This window comes from Amblyomma mixtum, chromosome 5, assembly GCF_055824585.1.
Source record: "Amblyomma mixtum isolate Tamu chromosome 5, ASM5582458v1, whole genome shotgun sequence".
Classification (NCBI taxonomy): domain Eukaryota; kingdom Metazoa; phylum Arthropoda; class Arachnida; order Ixodida; family Ixodidae; genus Amblyomma; species Amblyomma mixtum.
In genome coordinates, this window is record NC_143016.1 from 28407651 (window position 1) to 28428935 (window position 21285).

Consider the following 21285-nt stretch of genomic DNA (forward strand, 5'->3'; position numbering starts at 1 on the left):
AGGACGGCCGAAAACGTCGGCGAAGCTCGTCTTAAATGAGGACCAGGTAGGTTGTCTTCATGGTTAGGAACCATAGGTTGGCAACGTCTGTGAGGTAGAAGAGGACATTGCTCAACTGGACGTAATCGCCCCACCAATTGTAAGTGCTATTATATTGTATTATATTGCATTATTATTGTATGATTCTAAGTGGATGAGGCGAGCCAGTCGTCAACGTCATAGTCGTCTGTACCACTGAATGGAGAAGGGCCGCGCTGGCATTGCATCCCGGAACAGAGGACGGTGGCAAGGATGGGCGGCGATGGTTGAGTCGGACTGTCTGGCATGGTGGCCGGGGCGGGTAACGTTCGGTTCCGAAGTTCCAGGTTCAGGACCAGAACAGCGATCAAGACACCTCCACCTCCAAGGTGTGTCTTTGCACCGCAGGTCAGTGGTCGTTGATCAAAGAGCGTCACAGCAGCCACGCTTCCTATTCGAGCCACTGTTGACATTTTCCTATCTTGCACCCACTCCAGCGTGAGTTCAAAAAGGGGGTTATATCAACAAATAAATAAAAAAATGAATAAATTTTGAGTTGAAAAGTATTGTCCTACATTAACCGGTGGCGCTGAGCTGGCCGTGAGTTCGTTTCCATCACAGGGCTGAGGGTGTTTTCAGTACAGCAGTGTAGTATAATAAAGGGGATCGTGTCGAAATCCCCACCTAGGAGGCAAGTGGGCTACTTAACCTTGAGGAGTCATCACCACAACCTATGTGAGCAAACCCCGCGATTGAGTTAGGTTAGGTGAGCTAACCGTCCTTGCTCAGCAAGAGCAATTTTCGATATTTCGATCTGGAGCGGTACCTTTGCCTGCAAGCTCCTCCAATCAGGCAGCCTTTTTCGTGGCACGTAGGTTAGGTTAGGTTAGGTTAGGTTGGGTTGGGTTAGGTTAGGTTGGGTTAGGTTAGGTTAGGTTGGGTTAGGTTAGGTTAGGTTGGGTTAGGTTAGGTTGGGTTAGGTTAGGTTAGGTTGGGTTAGGTTGGGTTAGGTTAGGTTGGGTTAAGTTAGGTTGGGTTGGGTTAGGTTAGGTTGGGTTAGGTTGGGTTAGGTTAGGTTGGGTTAGGTTAGGTTGGGTTAGGTTAGGTTGGGTTGGGTTAGGTTTGGTTAGGTTAGGTTGGGTTAGGTTGGGTTGGGTTAAGTTAGGTTAGGTTGGGTTAGGTTAGGTTGGGTTAGGTTAGGTTGGGTTGGGTTAGGTTAGGTTGGGTTAGGTTAGATTAGGTTAGGTTGGGTTAGGTTGGGTTAGGTTAGGTTAGGTTAGGTTGGGTTAGGTTAGGTTAGGTTAGGTTGGGTTGGGTCAGGTCAGGTTAGGTTAGGTTGGGTTGGGTTGGGTTAGGTTGGGTTCAAATTCAAATTTTATTTTGCCACCATGGTACAGATGATGGCGGGGACCCGTAGTAAAAGCTGCCGTTTGACAGCTTGACAAGGCCACGGGCCCCCACTTTGACAGCAATGCAGTGGTTTTTTTTTCACACACACACACACAAAAAAAGAAAATACAGGAAATACAGATAACAAAGGAAAAAAATACATATAGCAGAGCTGTTATCAGGTTACAGTAGTCAGCATAAAATCAACAGCATTGTCCTGGCTGGAAAGAAAACTTACAATGATGGTGAAAGAAAGAATTAGGTAAACAAATCACAGAAAAAAAAGGTTAGGTGTAGTGTAAAAAATACTCGAACAGTTTGTGGCGTGTTGTGTTTTGGAGATCAATATCGTTTTGTGCGAGTTTGTTAAGAAGTCGTGGTAGTTTATTTTCTAATGTTTGATTACCATAGAAAGTTATGTATGTTTTTACGTTCCATTGTGCTAATTTTCTTGTGTTGTACATTGCATCTCGTTTTTCAAAACCAGCTAATTTGGATAGAAAAGATATATTCTTCAACACCTCGTTTTTCACACACTTGCTCAGACGATAGTCAAAAAGCTTAGTAATTGGAAGTAAGTTATACTTTAAGAAAAGTGCGGCCGTATGGTAGGTATGCAAAACATTTTCAACAATTCTTAGAAATTTTTTCTGTAACAAGTGTAGTTTCTGAAGATTGCCTGCTGTTGTTGCACCCCAGGTTAAATGGCAATAGCATAGCTGAAATGAGATTGTATCAATGAATTATATAGCATTAGCATTACATTTCACGGCAGTATCTCACGGTTCTTGTAAAGAAGACCAATAATACGTGAACATTTATTTATTACAAAGCTAACATGATCATCCCATGACATTCTTTCATTAAATATTATACCTAATGTTTTAAATGAAGGCACAACTTCTAAGGGTACGGACTGAAGGAATATATTCTCAGTGAGACAGACCTTCTTGTTTCTACCTCTGAAAACAATGACTTTAGTCTTTGCTGTGTTAATCAGCAACGCATTTCGTCTACTCCAGTTTTCTATTTGCTTCAGTGCATTGTTTGCAGTATCTGTGAGTTCAGCTGCATTATCTCCGGCAAGAAAAATACTGGTGTCATCAGCATAGATGATAAATTTAACGAATGGAGTTGCATGTACAATGTCATTGATGTAGAGATTAAACAGAAATGGACCCAAAATGCTACCTTGTGGAACGCCACAGCCTACAGATTGCATATCTGAGAGGAAACCATTTGTTGCTACTGCCTGTTTGCGATCCATGAGGTATGACTGCACAAGTGATAGTGCATGGCCGCGGAAGCCACAACGCTCAAGTTTACGAAGAAGTATTGTATGGTTCAATAAGTCGAATGCCTTCGAAAAATCAAGAAAAATACCAATGACTATCCTATTATGTTCGAGTTCGTTCAATATATATTCTCGTTGATCTAATAGTGCAAGTTCAGTAGAGCGGTGCTTACGGAAGCCATACTGAGCCGCTGTTATAATTTTGTGTTTTTCTTCAAACTGCAAAAAGTTTCTAAGTATTACTTTTTCTAATAGCTTAGAAAACACGGGTAAGATGGATATTGGCCTATAATTTCCGAGCTGGTTTTTATCACCCTTTTTTAAGATAACTGTTACACGTGCAATCTGCATTTTACGAGGAAATACAGCGGTACTGACACAAAGGTTTAAGATATGCGTGATGTATGGTAAAATAAGGTCAAAAATATACCGTATAGGTTTTATCTGGAGGCCATCAATATCAATGGATGTGCTATTGTTTAGTTCGTGGAAGGCTGCCGTTACATCTGCTTCTTCAACCGGTTTGAGAAACACAGTGTCGCTTATATGAACAACATCACTGAGATTGTTATGGGGTACTTGATTTCTAGAAGCACAAACAAAGTGCGTATTAAACGTATCTGCTAATTCTTTTCCAGTTATACTTACACCATCAATATTTAGCATATTGAATCACCTGATTTGCTATTTCTCCCCAAAATTGCGTTTAGCCGCTTCCACATAATGTCGACACGACCACAAGTTGACGTGAATTGATTTGTGTAATAGGCGTTTCTGGCTTTCTTGAGCTCAGTATTCAAGCGGTTTCGATATTTTTTAAACGCTGTCAGATCACATTCAGCTCTCGATTTAATAAACTTATGGTATAGGATGTTCTTTGTGTTTATCTTTGCCACCAACTCCGGTGTGACCCATGGTTTGCGACTGTGACGCCTTTGTTTTTTTGTTAATATTGGGAAACAGGCCTCGTAAATAGGCTTCAGAATGCTTAAGAATGCCTCGTAAGCATTATTGGCGTCATTTTCTAAAAGGACAGGCCTCCAGTTGTTCTTTTCTACTGAGTTTCTAAATGTGGACAGTGTTTTTTCAGATATAAGTTGGAAAGAATATGTTGAACTACGTTTCTTTTTAGACATGTTTTTAACACACATAAATATTGGCAAGTGATCGCTGATGTCAGAAATTATTACTCCAGATGTGGTCATACTAGGGTCATGGTTAGTGATAAACAAATCTATCAGCGATGAAGACGTGACCGTAACACGCGTTGGCATTTTGATTGCATTCAGAAGTCCATGTGTTCTAAGCAATAAATCTAAACTCATTTGGGATGCATCAACCGATAACATATTAATGTTTAGGTCACCACCAAGGACAATGTTTAAGTGCTGACCGGTTGCAAATGAAATCAGGCTTTCAAGAAAATTCAAGAAAATAGCTACGCAACCCTTTGGTGGACGATAGCACACTGCAAAAATAGTGTTATTCAAACACATTGTTAAGATTTCATATTCTTTCACAGAAACTGTGAACCGCTCTAACATTTCAGGCCGCCACTTCTTTTTAAATGATATGGATACGCCACCACCAATACCAGCGTAACGATTCAGAAAAAATGTCTCATAACCAGGAATTCGAAAGACATCATAATCACTTGTAGACCAAGTTTCGCTGATCATGATAGCGTCAATGGGAACATTTAGTTGTTGAAAGAAAGTGTCGAAATATGCTTCTTTACGTCTGACAGATCGAGCATTGATATGAAGACATTTGAATGACGTCTGGAAAACCGGGCCAAGGTAATCTTTGAAGTTCTCTGGGAGTAGATAATTCTTTTCTGTTACAGTCTGCATTTTTGGCAGGAAACAAAATAAAAATTCAAAATCAATTCTCCCTTCTTATTGCAGCTTGCCAAGGTCGCAAGAATGCTGCACTAGCATTGCTGACGCGCCATCAGTCTTTCTTATCAGAATCTTACCGTTGCTGTGCCAGACATACTTGTACTGATTTGTTTTCGCCCATTCTTTCACTTCCCTCAGCAGTTCTCGATTTCGCCTGGTCAGGTTTTCCGACGTGAACATTGGCATCCGCAGTTGTCAACTCCCGCCTGCTAGCCCACCATTTGTCCCTCATGCTCTGTCTCGTGAAACGGCAGATGATGCCAGGCACTTTGTCACGCTTTGCCGGCAATCGATAAATTGCCGTGATGTCGTGTTCTGATAGCTGGGGCAATTCACTTTCACTGGCGAGAGCGTTAAGTTTTGACAAAAGATTTTCGCCTTCCGTTTGTGGTACACCATGAATTTCTAAGTTCAGTTTCCGGTTGCGCCATTCGAGGTCATCAAGTTGGACACTGAGCGATTCAAGCTGCTCTTTGTTCATTTCCGTTTTTGCGAGCCTAGTCTGGATTGCTTTAATATCTCGCTCATTTTGTTCTGTGCGCGTCATCAGGTCTGTCATCTGTTCGGACATAAACTGCACCGATTGCTCAATTCCATCGACAGTTTCTTTCAGTGGCAACAAAACATCAAGTTTTCGGTTAATATCCTGAAGTACGACCAACATATCTTCTACGGTCAACGGTGCTTTTTCTTTCTCATCCTGGTTAACATGTGACATTTGTACCCTACATTTCGGGCATTTCCATTTCTGGTAGGTTGATTTCTTAGATTTTATTGTTGCCTCCGACACTCCTGCGCAGCTTCCTACATGGTACGAAAGCTTACATGTCATGCAAGATATACTCTCTTTGGGATCCAAGATTTCTTGTTCACACTCAACACACTCCATACTGACAGAAACAAGGTTCGCTCCTTTGGCAGCAGCAGTGGCAGCAACACAATAACACTCCCCCAAAAAAAGCCACTAACCTGTAACAGTATGCAGGAGCATTTAGGCAAACGCTCTTCCGAACACTGCTGCTGCCAAAGTGCCGTCTTGGATGCGATGCCGCAGCTTTATAGCAGATGCGTCGATGCAAGCGCCACGCCAGGTGATGCCAGCCGGTGACGTCCTTCCTTGATAACTCTTAGTTGATAACCGGGGTCGAAATGCAGCCTCAGAAAACGTGCGCTTCTCGGCTTATTGTGGTGTCGTCCTAGGATCCAGGGTTATCTGTAACAGTATGCAGGAGCATTTAGGCAAACGCTCTTCCGAACACTGCTGCTGCCAAAGTGCCGTCTTGGATGTGATGCCGCAGCTTTATAGCAGATGCGTCGATACAAGCGCCACGCCAGGTGATGCCAGCCGGTGACGTCCTTCCTTGATAACTCTTAGTTGATAACCGGGGTCGAAATGCAGCCTCAGAAAACGTGCGCTTCTCGGCTTATTGTGGTGTCGTCCTAGGATCCAGGGTTATCTGTAACAGTATGCAGGAGCATTTAGGCAAACGCTCTTCCGAACACTGCTGCTGCCAAAGTTGGGTTAGGTTAGGTTGGGTTAGGTTAGGTTAGGTTAGGTTGGGTTAGGTTAGGTTAGGTTAGGTTGGGTTGGGTTAGGTTGGGTTAGGTTGGGTTAGGTTAGGTTAGATTAGGTTAGGTTAGGTTAGGTTGGGTTGGGTTGGGTTGGGTTGGGTTAGGTTGGGTTAGGTTAGGTTAGGTTAGGTTGGGTTAGAATAGGTTAGGTTAGGTTAGGTTAGGTTAGGTTAGGTTAGGTTAGGTTACGTTGGGTTAGGTTAGGTTGGGTTGGGTTAGGTAAGGTTAGGTTAGGTTAGGTTAGGTTAGGTTGGGTTGGGTTGGGTTAGGTTAGGTTGGGTTAGGCTGGGTTGGGTTAGGTTGGGTTAGGTTAGGTTGGGTTAGGTTAGGTTGGGTTAGGTTAGGTTGGGTTGGGTTAGGTTGGGTTAGGTTAGGTTGGGTTAGGTTAGGTTAGGTTAGGTTGGGTTGGATTAGGTTAGCTTAGGTTAGGTTAGGTTGGGTTGGGTTTGGTTGGGTTAGGTTAGGTTAGGTTAGGTTTTGTTAGGTTGGGTTAGGTTAGGTTGGGTTAGGTTAGGTTAGGTTGGGTTGGGTTGGGTTGGGTTAGGTTAGGTTAGGTTGGGTTGGGTTGGGTTAGGTTATGTTAGGTTAGGTTAGGTTAAGTTAGGTTGGGTTAGGTTGGGTTAGGTTAGGTTGGGTTAGGTTGGGTTGGGTTAGGTTAGGTTGGGTTAGGTTGGGTTGGGTTAGGTTAGGTTGGGTTGGGTTGGGTTAGGTTAGGTTAGGTTGGGTTGGGTTGGGTTGGGTAGGGTTAGGTTAGGTTAGGTTGGGTTAGGTTGGGTTAGGTTGAGTTGGGTTAGGTTAGGTTGGGTTGGGTTAGGTTAGGTTAGGTTAGGTTGGGTTAGGTTAGGTTAGGTTGGGTTGGGTTAGGTTGGGTTAGGTTAGGTTGGGTTAGGTTAGGTTGGGTTGGGTTAGGTTGGGTTAGGTTAGGTTGGGTTGGGTTAGGTTAGGTTAGGTTGGGTTAGGTTAGGTTGGGTTGGGTTGGGTTAGGTTGGGTTAGGTTAGGTTAGGTTAGGTTAGGTTGGGTTAGGTTGGGTTAGGTTAGGTTAGGTTAGGTTGGGTTGGGTTGGGTTAGGTTGGGTTAGGTTAGGTTAGGTTAGGTTGTGTTGAGTTGGGTTAGGTTGGGTTAGGTTAGGTTAGGTTGGGTTGGGTTAGGTTGACAATGACAACTAAGGTTGTAGATTTGCTTCGTTTAATTTGCCAAGCTTAATTTTTATTATCCTTGTGTAATAACCATACTCTTGTGACTGCAAGGCAAAACTTGCTTTTATATTCAGACATGTAACCTTTCGTTTTCTGTTGTAGTCAACAAAATCTCTCCCTTGACATCACCACCATTTACTTGTGGAATCTGCAGGTGGTGGCAGCAGCTGTCATTCATTTTTCACTCTTTTCTAGCTTACGATTGCTCCAGTTTTTTTTTTTTTTACAATAATACAATACAGTTTGGCAGTACAGTTTATTTGCCAGTTTTTCGTACACTTAAGTCTGCAGGTCAGCCTAAACTCATTGCGCTTGTTCACTGACCTGGCAGTTGGCCATGTTACCTATTTGTGAAAGCAGCCCCTCTGTTGATAGAAATTTGTAATCATAAGCATAGGCCACCTTTAATTTGTCATTAGTGTTCCTTTGAATATTCTTTTCTTCTAAGTTGACAAAAGAACACTGTTTAGGCGTAGTTTTGCAACATGTCATTACCAATGCTGAGCTGTGCTCAGCACTAAAACAGTCTGTTTCGAGTTCCTTAAGATTGATCTCACTGCTAATTAGAGATTCTGTTTATAACTACCATCTTAAACTTTTTGTAGTGTTGAGCATGGTGTAAACGCAGGCTTTAAAGCAGCTTCAGCTGAGCGAAGAAGGTTCAGCTGAACCCTCTTCGTTCATGAGTACTGGTAAGATGCATCAGCTGTATACTTTTCTCTTCAGAAATAATGATAAACGGCTACTCATTACCTGAGGGAACCTGCCAAGTGTGCTTCACCCCATTCTTATTCTAGTTATTGCACTCTCGTGATCCAGATCGGCGGTCACTACCTGCCCTAAGTAGACGTATTCCCTTGCCAGTTCCAGCGCCTCGCTACCAATTGTAAACTACTGTTCCCTTCCGAGACTGTTGAACATTACTTTGGTTTTCGCATATTCATTGTAAGACCAGTTAATCCCCTGAGTGACTTAGCTAGGCAATGCTGTCAGTGAATTGCAGATTACTAAGATATTCTCCATTAACCCTTATCTCCAACTGTTCCCAATCCAAGCCTTTAAATACCTCCTGTAAACAGGCGTGGAATGGCAATGGCGAGATCATGTCTCCCTGCCTGAAACCCTTTATTAAGGTTGATCTGACTATTTGTGATTACTATAGCAAATACTTTGTTGGCAACGGACAGTAAGCTGATCGGTCTGTAATTTTTCAAGTCCTTGTCGTCCCCTTTGTTATGGATTACAATGATATTAGCATTCTTCCAAGCTTCCGGTGTGCTCAAGGTCATAAGGCATTGCGTATCATCATCAGCCTGACTACTCCCCCTGCAGGGCAACGCCCTCTCCCCTGTCCCCAATTAACCCTGTCCTGTGCCAGCTGTGGCCACCCTACGCCTAACTGTCTGTGTCCCACTGCTACACTTGCCTTCTCTTGGAATACAGTGTCAATAGTAAAAGCATTGTGGTTGAGAGTGGAAGGAAGATGACTAGGAGAGGAGGATTGTGTACTGGGAGAGTAGGGTTGAGGGTAATTTAAAGGTAAAGCTCAGCAGCTGAATGTGGGGGTAGAAAGGAAAACTGGAGGAAGTGACCAGAAATCCTGAGATTAAATGCTAAATACAGGAAGGAGGGATGAGAAGTGTAGAGTTTTACTCACACACTGAGAAAAGAGAACATTCCATAATGTAGGTTTCATTATGGTATTTTCAAAAAACAACTTATGAATGTAGCTACTGACTGTACTTTGAAGTGTGATTCGTAGGTTTTACATAATAAACAAGACCAGGCTGTGATATATGAGCTTTATGTGTTTTGAATTCTTTAGCACATATTAATGAACCATTAAGGTTAGTGGTGCTTAAGATTATGGTCTTGGTGTCTCCTGAAAGCTTTCCTCAATTGGTATTTGCTAGCTAAAATTAGATGGTACTTGCACAGAGTATTCTTTTGTTTAGACAAAGATTAGTTTGTTTTGTTATGAAAGAGAGAGGCTGTCTCATTCATGGGTTTCGTTCACCAGTCAGTTCTGAAATTCTTTCTAATGTGGTGAGGATTTTGTAAGCTTTAATAATATGCGACTTTGTGGATAATTCCTTGTAGCTAAAATTGTTTTGCGGCTGCCAAGATGGCTAAGGTAACTGCTGTCGTCTCTAGATGTTTGCTGCAGACCTCTTACCAGTCAGCATATATTCCCCATTGACAACATAATTTTTGTTGAGCTGTCAGTGAGTTTCTTGTGAAGGGCCATTTGCAGTTTACCATATTTAATGTTTATTGCGAGGATAAGGAGATGTGAAACTGAATATAAAAGCACTCCGTGTGCTGATGCTGGGCTCTCAAATAAAGGAGGTGAGGTTATGGCTTTACAGAGGTAGGTGGGAAAGAGTTTAGAAGGCGAAACATAAACAGTCCCTTGATGATGTTAGCATGTGGTAGCATGAAATAGGTCACTGTGTTCAAGCCAACTTGCAAGGACAGCACTGACAGTGACGGTGAAGACACGATCTTGCAGAATGACACCTATATGGATATCTGCAAAGTAACTTCACCATTCACTCGCAGAAATCGCCCACAGCAGCTCCACTGCTTTAACTTATCGCTGAGTGTCGTAATCTTCCTGCTATAATTTTTTTTGTTGTTGTTTGTCATGGGTCCTGGAAATTCTAACAGATATTCAAGCAGTAGAGGTGTGCACTTACCGTGCTGATGTGTTTGTGCAGGAGGTGGAGAAGAACCTCACACCTAAGCAGTGTGCTGTTCTGGACGTGGCACTCGACACCATCAAGCAGTACTTCCATGCGGGCGGCAATGGCCTCAAGAAGACATTCTTGGACAAGAGCCCCGAGCTGCAGAGCCTTCGATATGCACTCTCCCTATACACCCAGACTACCGACACACTCATCAAGACCTTTGTCTCCACACAGACCAAGCAAGGTTAGTTCCACATCAACCCTTCCCTGCAGTGCTTTCAAGCAAAACTTCTGAGGCAGTCTTTTTATGCTCATTTGGTCTTGGAGTTTATGAAGACTGTAAAACAAGCTGGGAGACCTTGGTCTTTGAAGGACAGCTACGATCAATTCACAGGTCAAACATTGCTGTAAGGCCCATGCAATGCTTTCTTTTCTGCTGACTCTTTGCTTACTACTGATGCAGTCTCTCTTAAAAGCAATAATCACAGTTCTAGGAGCACCTAATCAGTCTGTTACAGTTGTGCTTTTTTTAAACCACCTTTGTTCTTCTGTATCAGAGCTTTGACCAGAGGCGAGATGACCCTAGATAGTGGTTCCCTGGACAAGCCATTCATTGACAATTCAGGGTTTTGTGTTTTTAGTTAATAGCACTGTGCTTTGCAGTTCAGCAGTTAATGCATCCTCCTACTAATAGTAGCTGTTTGCCAATGTATAATTTCTTGGGAACTATATATGTTTGGCATTTGTTTGTACATTTTAAGCACTCTGCCTGTATCACCCGGCCGCAATGGCTGCGTTTCAATGGAGGTGAAACACAAAAGCACCCAGGTGCTGGGCCAAGTCAGCATGCATTAAAGAACCCCAGGTGGTCTAAATTAATCTGGAGCCTTCCACTACGGCATCTCTCAGAGCCCATGTGTCGCTTCAGGAAGTTAAACACCACAATTTACAATTTGCATTGAACAGTGCAATATGCAGGCCCATATGGTGCAAGTGACACCATGTTACAAGCCCATCATCTGCACTGCCCAAGCAAAAAAAGTTGTGTTGTGGAAGAACTACTTAGTCTAACTGACATAGCCTGAGTTTGAGTCTGTCAACTGTGTTTGTTGCAGACCAACCAAGTGCTGAAGAAGGCAGTGTCGGTGAAGTATCAGTGCAGGTTGATCTATTCATGCATCCAGGCACAGCAGAGCACAAGATCACCGTAAAAGGTATTACATATGCAACTGTTGTATTAACCTTGAGTTATGTCACATTTCCAGAAGAGTTAGGCATTCTGAGTGTCCACATTCTGAATTTCAGTTATGTAATCATCATGGTCTTCCTTTCATTTTCAAAAAGGTGTTGATTTTTAGTCTGTTCACTTGACACTTGATGTATTCTTGGCTTTGGATCTTCTTTTAATGTTTTTTCTAACCTTTATGGCTGAAAAGGTAAAGGCAAAAAAATAAATACAGTCCAACCTCGTTATAAAGAAAGGTTTATGCGGAATAATGGATACAACGAAGCAGTGAGCATTCCCCTTCGAAGCTCACACAGGCTATAAGGAATCTGCAGCTGTAACAAAGTAATTGTCGGGCTCTTTCAACTTTGTTTTAACAAGGTTCAACTGTATATGCTGTTTTTTGCCGTAAATTACTGTGAAATTGCCACCGGTGCACTACAGAATGTAGACTTACTTAGCCAAAAATGCTTAATTTTACTCAACTAGATAGCACCATAATGCATATTTTGCCATCAGTTGCTAATAAAGCCACTTATACTTTAACTGACTCTTTTTGAAACCTTTATTCAGTAATAAAAATGAGCTGTAATAACATTTTTATATAACTGTTGACTAATTAAAGAAAAGGAGGCTAGCAAGTTCTTGCTCAGGGCTTTCTTACTTTTTAACACCCTTGTCTTCTTAGGGACAGGCATAAGCTGCCTCTGTAGTGACACAGGGCAGCTCATCACTTTTTATTTATTTTAGTGAATGGGGATTGAAGGGGATTTTGTACTCGGCATAATACTTGATACTTGGAGCTTCCATTAGGGTAGGTACTGATGATGTGTTGCTGGGTGTGCTTCTCTTCCCTGTGTACCAGTGGTTGCTGCCAATGACATCAAGTGGCCCAACACAAGCATGTTCCGTCCTTTTGTGGAAGTGAATATCATTGGGCCCAACTTAAGCGAGAGGCGGCGAAAACATGCCACAAAGTCAAAGAACAATAACTGGTCCCCCAAATACAACGAGACCTTCCACTTGTGAGTACATTCTGAAATTTGTGATAACAAAAATACACTGCCTGCAGATGATATGACAAGAAAGAGAGAAATAACCTTTATCGAGAATGTCCATCGTGTCTGGGTCCTTAGAGGACACCGCAAGCCTTTGCTACAGCCAGCTTACGAAACTGTTGTGAACATGGCGTTAAGCAAACAGAATTTTACTAGATGCAAGCTGACTAATTTTACTGGAATAAGCAGGAAAGGTACTTATTTTCATTGAACAAAAAGCACTTAGTCTATGTGTTCTGAGGCCTCACCAATTCCAGCACTCTTCATATGGAAATTAATGAATTTGGCTTAATAAAAGGCACAAGCTGGAGGTGGTGCAGACCTATGCACCTACATCGAGCCATGATGACCAGATCATTGAAAGCTTCTCTCTCTCTCTTTTCTGTTTTGTGAAATGAAAGATGTTCCCAATAGAAATGGCAGACATTCAAACAGCAAGTACAGAAAGGCATTAAATACTACAATCACAACATTTCAAACATGTAAAGCGCAGAAATATTCTGAAAAAAAGAAAAAGGAAAAAATATGGCGAGCACAAGAGACAAGAGAAAAAGAAAGTTTACAAATGCACAAAACCAAACAAACATATATTTAGACCCACAGTTCTGGACAGACAAGAAAAATTATTTTCTATAACGCCGAAAAATTATCTTTGAGTTTGGTGTCATCAGGAACTTCATTCCATTTTTGATCACCATTGTATTCTAATAGCCTTTGACCATAAGTGTTGTGACATGGCAGTAGGTTAAATCTATTATTAATGTTGGCTCTTGTTTGTCTCAGCGTGGAATCGGCTTTGAACAAAGTAAAATCACAATACACTGTACTGATGGGTGACTTCAATGCGAAGGTAGGCTAGAAGCTGGTTGGAGACCAAGCAGCACATAGGCTCTAGGAATAGCGGGGAGGAGTTATTAGTAGCGTTTGCAGAGAGAAGTAATTGATGGATCATGATTACCTTCTTTCACAAATGAGAGAACAGGAAGTGGACGTGGAAGAGCCCTGATGGTGAGACTAAAAATGAAACAGGCTTCATTTTATGCACTCACCCTGGCATCGTGCAGTATGTGGAGGCACCCAAAAAGGTGCGTTGTAGTGACCGCAGAATGGTAAGGTCTCGAATTAGCTTAGACTTCAAGAGAGAGTGGAAGAAACTAGTGAAGCAGAAGCCCATTAACGAGTTAGCAGTAAGCAGAACAGATATTCGGCTTTAACGGACGAAGACGACGTTAATGTTCAAGCAATGAATGGTAGACTCACAGCTATCATTACGAAGTGCAACGCACAAGTAGGCGGTAGGATGGTTCGACAGGGTACTGGCAAGCTATCTCAGGAGACAAAAGAGCTGATTAAGAAACACCAGAGCATGAAAGCATCTAACCTTACAGACACAACAGAACTGGCAGAGCTATCAAAGTTAATAAATAAGCGCAAGTTAAGCCGTCTTAAGGAAGTTTAATATGGAGAGATTCGAGCACACTCTAAAAGAAGGAGGTAGCCAAAAAGCGTGAAGAGGAAACTGCGCATAGGTAAGCCAGATGTATGTATTAAAAGACAAAGTGGGCAATGTCATTGGCATTATGGATAAGATAGTTAAAGGAGCCGAATAGTTCTACACAAATCTATACAGTAGCCAATGTAATCGGAACGTTAATGAGAGAGACGGTAGTGCACAGCAATGGGACATCCCACCAGTAACAAATGAGGAAGTAAAGAAAGCCTTAGAAGCAATGCAAAGGGGGAAAGCAGCTGGTGATGATCAGGTAACAGCAGATCTATTGAAGAACGGAGGGGAGATTGTGCAAGAAAAACTAGCCACTCTGTATACACAATGCCTTATGACCTCGATCATACCAGGAGCTTTGAAGAACGCTAACGTTATATTAATTCATAAGAAAGGTGACGTCAAGGACTTGAAAAATTGCAGACTGATCAGCTTACTGTCCGTTGCGTACAAGGAATTTAATGATGTAATCGCTAATAGAGTGAGCACACCCTTAGACTTCAATAAATCAAATGATCAGGTAGGCTTTCTTAACCCCTTCATGTTTTTTTGTACCAACGAATTTCATAACAAAACTGCTTATTTTTTTTATTTCTGATTTCGAATATTATTGCAATAAAAAGCATGCATTCGATCTTTGAAAAATATTTGGAGCAAACACAAAGTCAAATTAGCATATTGAAGTTTATTATTCCTCACAATACAGAAAACCAACTTGTGGTTGGTAATGAGCGATAAAAATTAAAGAATGACCATCATCAGGCTAGCTTACAGTGAACGTCTTACCAGGAACTGCCAGAAAAGGAAACTGAGGAGGTTGCATTGGAATGCTACTGGCATTGATCTTCATCTACTGACGCGCGCCCGCAAAGTTCGTTTCTGAGCTCTCCTCTTCTTCATCGGAAAAACTGCTCAGCATAACGTCATCACTGTCAACCTCGCTCCCTGAAACAATGTACACTTCGGTGTCTAAGTCACCATCGTCTGAAGAAGATGACGACGAAGAAAAGCGTATTTTCCGCGAAGACGGGCCAGGAATACACGCGTCGCCTCCGCCGGGTGCCATTTTTAAAACCCAGGTTGCCATACGAAAAAAAAACGTTTATGCGGTAGAAGAAAACGAAACAAACAGGTCAGTGCTGCCATCTGTCGACGAAAAAGCCATCTAAGCCACGCACGAGCGCTGATCGTCCAAAACGCTGAAGGGAAGAACCTATTCAGCGAGGACGAGCTACACTCGTCCAAAACAGTTTGGGGACAGCTTGGCAGGGACGAGCCCAGCTCGTCCAAAACGGTTAAGGGGTTAAAGGCTACTTGACAATAGACCACATTCATACATAAATCAGGTGATAGAGAAATGCGCAGAATATAACCTCTGCTATATATAGCCTTCTTAGATTACAAGAAAGCATTTGACTCAGTAAAAACCTTAGCAGTCATGCAGGCATTGCAGAATCAGGGTGTAGAAGAGCCTTATGTGAAAATACTGAAAGATATCTATGACGACTGCACAGTGACCATGGAGTCCACAAGTTTGAATCGAGTGGTAGCAAAGAATACTAGATTTTAGTTGCCAGATTTCTGAGTAATAAATGTGTCTTTTTCTGTTGGAAAAACATCAACAGAGCCTCACAAAGGCAAGCAATCGAATTTTCCTAAGGAAAAAATTGGATGGAGTTGTCCTCAGGGGCTGTTTGAAACGTGAATGTCACTCAGGGATGGATGCCTGAGTGATGGATGGATGGATGGAACACTACCAGCAGCTCACAAATGTGCCCCCCCCCCCCTCCCCCCCCCCCCCACCTCCCCTTTCGCAGCATGATGGGAAACGAGGAGAGCCCATCGTCGTATGAACTGCATATCTGTGTCAAGGACTACTGCTTTGCCCGGGAGGACCGGCTAGTAGGAGTTGCCGTGATGCAGTTGCGGGACATCATGGAGCAGGGCAGCTGCGCTTGCTGGCTGCCCCTTGGAAGGCGCATCCACATGGATGAGACGGGCTGGACCGTGCTGCGGATACTCTCGCAGCGATCCAACGACGAGGTTGCCAAGGAATTTGTGCGCCTCAAGTCAGAGATGCGCACCGACGAGAACATTCCCCGGAGCTAATCACACTGAACCGCGCCAGTGCTGTGATGGCGAGATGAGAGCCCTAGAGGAAGCAACTCCGTGGGAAGTGATGTTTACATTGCCAAGTTATGCAAGGAAAGCATGTTGAAAGAACAACAACCAGGACTGGTAGTTGAAATCAGTGGAGCTGCAGTAGACTACTGATGATTGAGGTTGAACTTGTGCTGTGGTCGATGTATTGTTCTGATTCCTAGCTAAATAATTTGTGTTTGTTTGAGCCTCACGGTTGGTTAAAGCAAACTTCGTTGAAGTTATCAGTGGTCTATTGTATGTTTCAGACACATTCGATGCAGCTAGTGCAGTGCTGCCTATATCTTGAGTGGCGAATGATTAGGGTTCGAACTGTGATAGAGAAAAGGCTTATTGTACATGAACTTAACTGTGCGCTATTGAGTATTTGGAAGTGGAGTGATTGTTTACTTGTCCAAATAGTATGCTCTGTGAATTGCCTTATGTCATGCTTGGTTATGTTTTCGAGCTGGAAGTTTGGACTCAAGTATTCCATCACATCACACTGGACATAGGCAGACCTATACTAGTTGTTTCAAATGTAGCTGATACACATAAAGATGCTAGATCCCAGCCAGTGGCAGGGGTCTGTGGTCACTTCAGAGGCTGCAAATGAGCTCATGTTACAGAGGGCAGCAAAAAACAGCAGCCTGGACAGCATAGAAGTCATAGTCAAGTCCTGCACAATGTATTTTAAATCGTACAGCTGTGCTGTTATGGAGGTACGAAAGAACTTTTTTTTTTTTTTGCAATAACTTGCAGCGAGTGTTATGTTTGGGATATGTATAAATTGGTGTAATCCTGTTACTATGCTAGGCTTTGATAATGAGAAAACCATAACTGGCTCATTGCTGTTTTTGTACAGCCCTTGCCCATACAGCATGAAAGTGAAGGCAAACAATTTTTGTTCAGGCAGTGCCACATCTGCTTAGAGCCTCAGTTGTTTACTAATGATCTTTGCCTAGAACATTCAACCAAAACATAAACAGATGTTAGTGAAACTGTGACTGTCAGAGACCATGCGTGAGGCAAGTTCCGGTAATTGCGTTTGAACACAATTACTAAAGGTTAGTAACATTCACTGGTGCATTAATGAATGTGTAAAAATATCATCTTGGCCGTGCAGTGCTGCACCAAGTACCAAATAAGGTCAAATTAGATTAAAACCTAGTTAGTCTGCTTTGTCAAAAACCAGAAAATAGCCTGTCTGGTGACAGGGCATACTGGAGTCACTGTGTAGCTTTGGAACGGTGTCTTTTTAAGTTAACTGTAACCAACATGCATTTCAACTGAAACTCAACCTGCAGTTCATGAACTTTCAATTAATAACATAGCGTTTAGGTGCATGATTTCATAGTGCTTTTCTTTCAACACTACTTTTTTCTTTTCATATGAGAGTTGCATCTGTCTGTAAAAATCTAAATGTTCTTGGGTCATAGCTTCACTTGCATGTCACCTAGCTAATGTGCATTCTAGTGTTCTCATTGCCGACTGTACTGTGATGACTTCATAACTCCATCAGTGGTCACCATATGGCCACACTGCCATCAAAGTTTGAAATGAAATGTAGCAGTTGGTACTTTTTCTTCCTGCGCATGTTAGAATTGTTCATTTCGGGCTGCAGCAGACTTCAGCCAAAATGGCGTGGAAAGATTTCACAGCAGAAGTAGGCACAGTTGCAACTTTATTTTTGAGGTGTTGGCATATCTGTGCAATCATTGAAGGCTATTCAGTGACTTTAGTTTGTCTTCCAGTCATTCATTTCCATTCCATTGCTGTGCAGCAGCATCAAACCATTGTGGTGTCTTGCACCAGAGGTTTGGTGTGTACAATAATGCCGCCATGGTTGTGACGCTCAACTTGCGATAGCATCGTGACACATTCTTTCCGGAGGCCTGCCCTTGGGTTGGCCTCAGCGCTGTCTGTGTTACCCCCTCCCTCTCTGTTTTCATTGAGTGTTCTGACTGAAGGAGCTATGGGAAGGGCGAGTGTCCTTGGTGCTGCAAGAATAGTGCAGCAGCAGCACGTGCATGGCAGCATCGCCAGCGACCAGCAATGTTGATGTGGCCTTAAGTTTAGTGCAATAAATGGCCATTTCTTAGTTTGTCGTCAACTGCCGCGAGCAGTTCGTCACATGACATCATTAGCAATGCTGCGCACAGACTTGTGACAAAGATTATAGTGCCAGTGCTGCATATGAAAGGCCTAGTCATTGTTGGAGTGGACTGTGGGAACCTTGAGGAAATGGTGCACCATGCAAAGATGATTTCACAGAGATGGTTACTGCGTGGTGGCAAGAGGGACTTCACGTTTTGCTTGGACTGTTTTAGTTTGCTTTCTTGGTTTGGACTTGAGAAACTGGATGTTCTTTGTAGTGGACCATTGCCTAGGAGGAATAGTGGGTGGCTTGTGCAGGACCGCCACTTGTGAGAAATCGTAGCTTTTTGCATTTTCCCTGTGGCTTCGTGTGTAACCACGACTTGCTTAAGCAGTCACTGTTGCATCGACTCTATTATGTGTACTTCACACTGTTGAGGTAAGGTGTCCTGCTGATACTGAGATCAAACCCTTGCAGCCTTGATTGTGGCAGCAAAATTAATAGGCAGCAGCAGGAACCCTAACTCTGAGACTGTCTGTACAGCCGAGATTTCTCAGGCCCCACTCGCCACAGGCACAGACACGAGTCATTACCTGTAACATTTGGTTGTGAAAGATCATTGCTCTCAGTCCACTGTAACCAAGTCTCTCCCTCCCCAGCTCCTCTCCTTTAAACAGGTTTGAAACTGTTTTACCTGTTTGCCTTCAAAAGGCACAAGATATCTACGCAGGCATTCTCACTTCTGTGTTCATAAGAGCTTGTGGACAGCTGATCCTGTTTCAGTTTAGAAATGGTCATGTTGAGAGCTTGCAGTTGTTGATTCTTGTCTGTTGCCTTTTTTACAAACTGCTGGCTTCTGTCATCATTCCTGCATATCTTGTTTCTGTTCATCAAGCCATGAACACATCTATCATTCTGCTGCCTGGGTGGTGCAAAAAAAAGAGTCAGCAGTTTGCCACTGTTACCGAGACTCCTGTAAAAACTGGCGGGTCTTGCCTTAGGAGGGTCATGATGGCACAACTAAATGGTTGTAACCCATTACCTAGCATCTGTGAACTGCAAGTGCAAATGTTTTTCTCCCTGTGTTGACCAACCTTTCTCCTGTCGTGCCCCATTAACAGTGACAAAAAAAAATGCAGTCTCTTTGACGTGTTCACTTACACACCTGTGCGTGTTTTTTTTATCTTGCTCTCTGGTCACGTGTGCTTTCCACGGTTCTTTGCGTGTGCGTGCATGAATATTGCAGAGTGTGATGCCAATACACAAACACACACACAGACACATCTAAGCATGGTCCTCGAAATAACTCTTTTTCTAACAACCAGAGAATGGAATCTTACTCCTCTGTGCATGCTCTTTGTAAATATGTCAAATGGGAAGGAAAAAAAAAACTTTTTGTGGATTTACAATAAAGGTGAAAATAACTGTACAGATCTTTTTTGGAACCTGAAAAAAAAAAATGACCTCTCGCGATAATCTCGTTGTTGAACTCTGTTGAGCGATGTTCAATAATACGACGGTGTCGTTGTGCCCTTGGAAAGCATCTTCCATGGGGCTCAGTGGAGACTAATAAAGTTGATATATTGAGTTCAAACCTGTATTCGTCCCTGTTTCCACCTTCAAGTGAAGGTCGACTAGGGATTCAACTGGTTTAACTGTTATCAGCTGGGAAATGTACTGGTCCAGTTCATAATTAGTCTGTTAAATTCCAAATGGAAACTTCGACTTGCAGGGTTACTTTTAAAGCACTCATCCCAAATGGGCGCAAATTTGAACTTGAATCTAGTTTTGTTGGAAGCAGCTTTAAACGTAATTGCCTCCAGTTCAACACAAACTGTACGAGTTAAATGGTCCTGAAGGCGACCAGTTGTTTTCCATGATTACGGAAAATCCAAATTTCAGCATTTTATGTGAATTTGCAACAGCAGTCTCTTTTTTTTATATCTTGTTTGTAACATCAGCAGGAGTGATTATTTCAATTTCCTTAATTCTAGTAAAAGGTAGATTATGGTAACGATCAAACAAAGTTCTGCTGATGCCTTGACATAGCCGCGCTCCCCCATTCACTCAAGCAAGCTATAGCATGTCGAGCGCTGTGGCTCTGTCAGTGCTGGCAGTTGAAAGCAATGCTATTACTGTATTTTCACGAATACAAAGCTTTTTTTAATCATTTTCTTTTTAGTCATTTGCAAAAATCAGTAGCTGTATTTCTTAAGAAGATTTTAAATGAAGACTTTTAGAGGATCCCTTTCTGGTGAACGCTCGTGAGAGTTTCCACCGGTAGCTGAGATGAAGCACGGAGTTTCTGCACGGCAGGACGGCCGAAAACGTCGGCGAAGCTCGTCTTAAATGAGGACCAGGTAGGTTGTCTTCATGGTTAGGAACCATAGGTTGGCAACGTCTGTGAGGTAGAAGAGGACATTGCTCAACTGGACGTAATCGCCCCACCAATTGTAAGTGCTATTATATTGTATTATATTGCATTATTATTGTATGATTCTAAGTGGATGAGGCGAGCCAGTCGTCAACGTCATAGTCGTCTGTACCACTGAATGGAGAAGGGCCGCGCTGGCATTGCATCCCGGAACAGAGGACGGTGGCAAGGATGGGCGGCGATGGTTGAGTCGGACTGTCTGGCATGGTGGCCGGGGCGGGTAACGTTCGGTTCCGAAGTTCCAGGTTCAGGACCAGAACAGCGATCAAGACACCTCCACCTCCAAGGTGTGTCTTTGCACCGCAGGTCAGTGGTCGTTGATCAAAGAGCGTCACAGCAGCCACGCTTCCTATTCGAGCCACTGTTGACATTTTCCTATCTTGCACCCACTCCAGCGTGAGTTCAAAAAGGGGGTTATATCAACAAATAAATAAAAAAATGAATAAATTTTGAGTTGAAAAGTATTGTCCTACATTAACCGGTGGCGCTGAGCTGGCCGTGAGTTCGTTTCCATCACAGGGCTGAGGGTGTTTTCAGTACAGCAGTGTAGTATAATAAAGGGGATCGTGTCGAAATCCCCACCTAGGAGGCAAGTGGGCTACTTAACCTTGAGGAGTCATCACCACAACCTATGTGAGCAAACCCCGCGATTGAGTTAGGTTAGGTGAGCTAACCGTCCTTGCTCAGCAAGAGCAATTTTCGATATTTCGATCTGGAGCGGTACCTTTGCCTGCAAGCTCCTCCAATCAGGCAGCCTTTTTCGTGG

At 42.9% G+C, this 21285-nt stretch overlaps 1 protein-coding gene across 1 annotated transcript; it reads left to right on the plus strand.

The window, feature by feature from the left end:
• Positions 1-5817: 5817 nt before the first annotated feature.
• Positions 5818-19679, plus strand: LOC149341612 (protein unc-13 homolog B-like). The gene is made up of 5 exons (XM_089543713.1): positions 5818-5937; positions 10092-10305; positions 11177-11275; positions 12152-12311; positions 15666-19679. Exons 3-5 carry the CDS (start codon positions 11236-11238, stop codon positions 15955-15957), a joined length of 492 nt encoding a protein of 163 aa, XP_089399839.1. The 5' UTR covers positions 5818-5937; positions 10092-10305; positions 11177-11235; the 3' UTR covers positions 15958-19679.
• The last annotated feature ends 1606 nt before the right edge of the window (positions 19680-21285 follow it).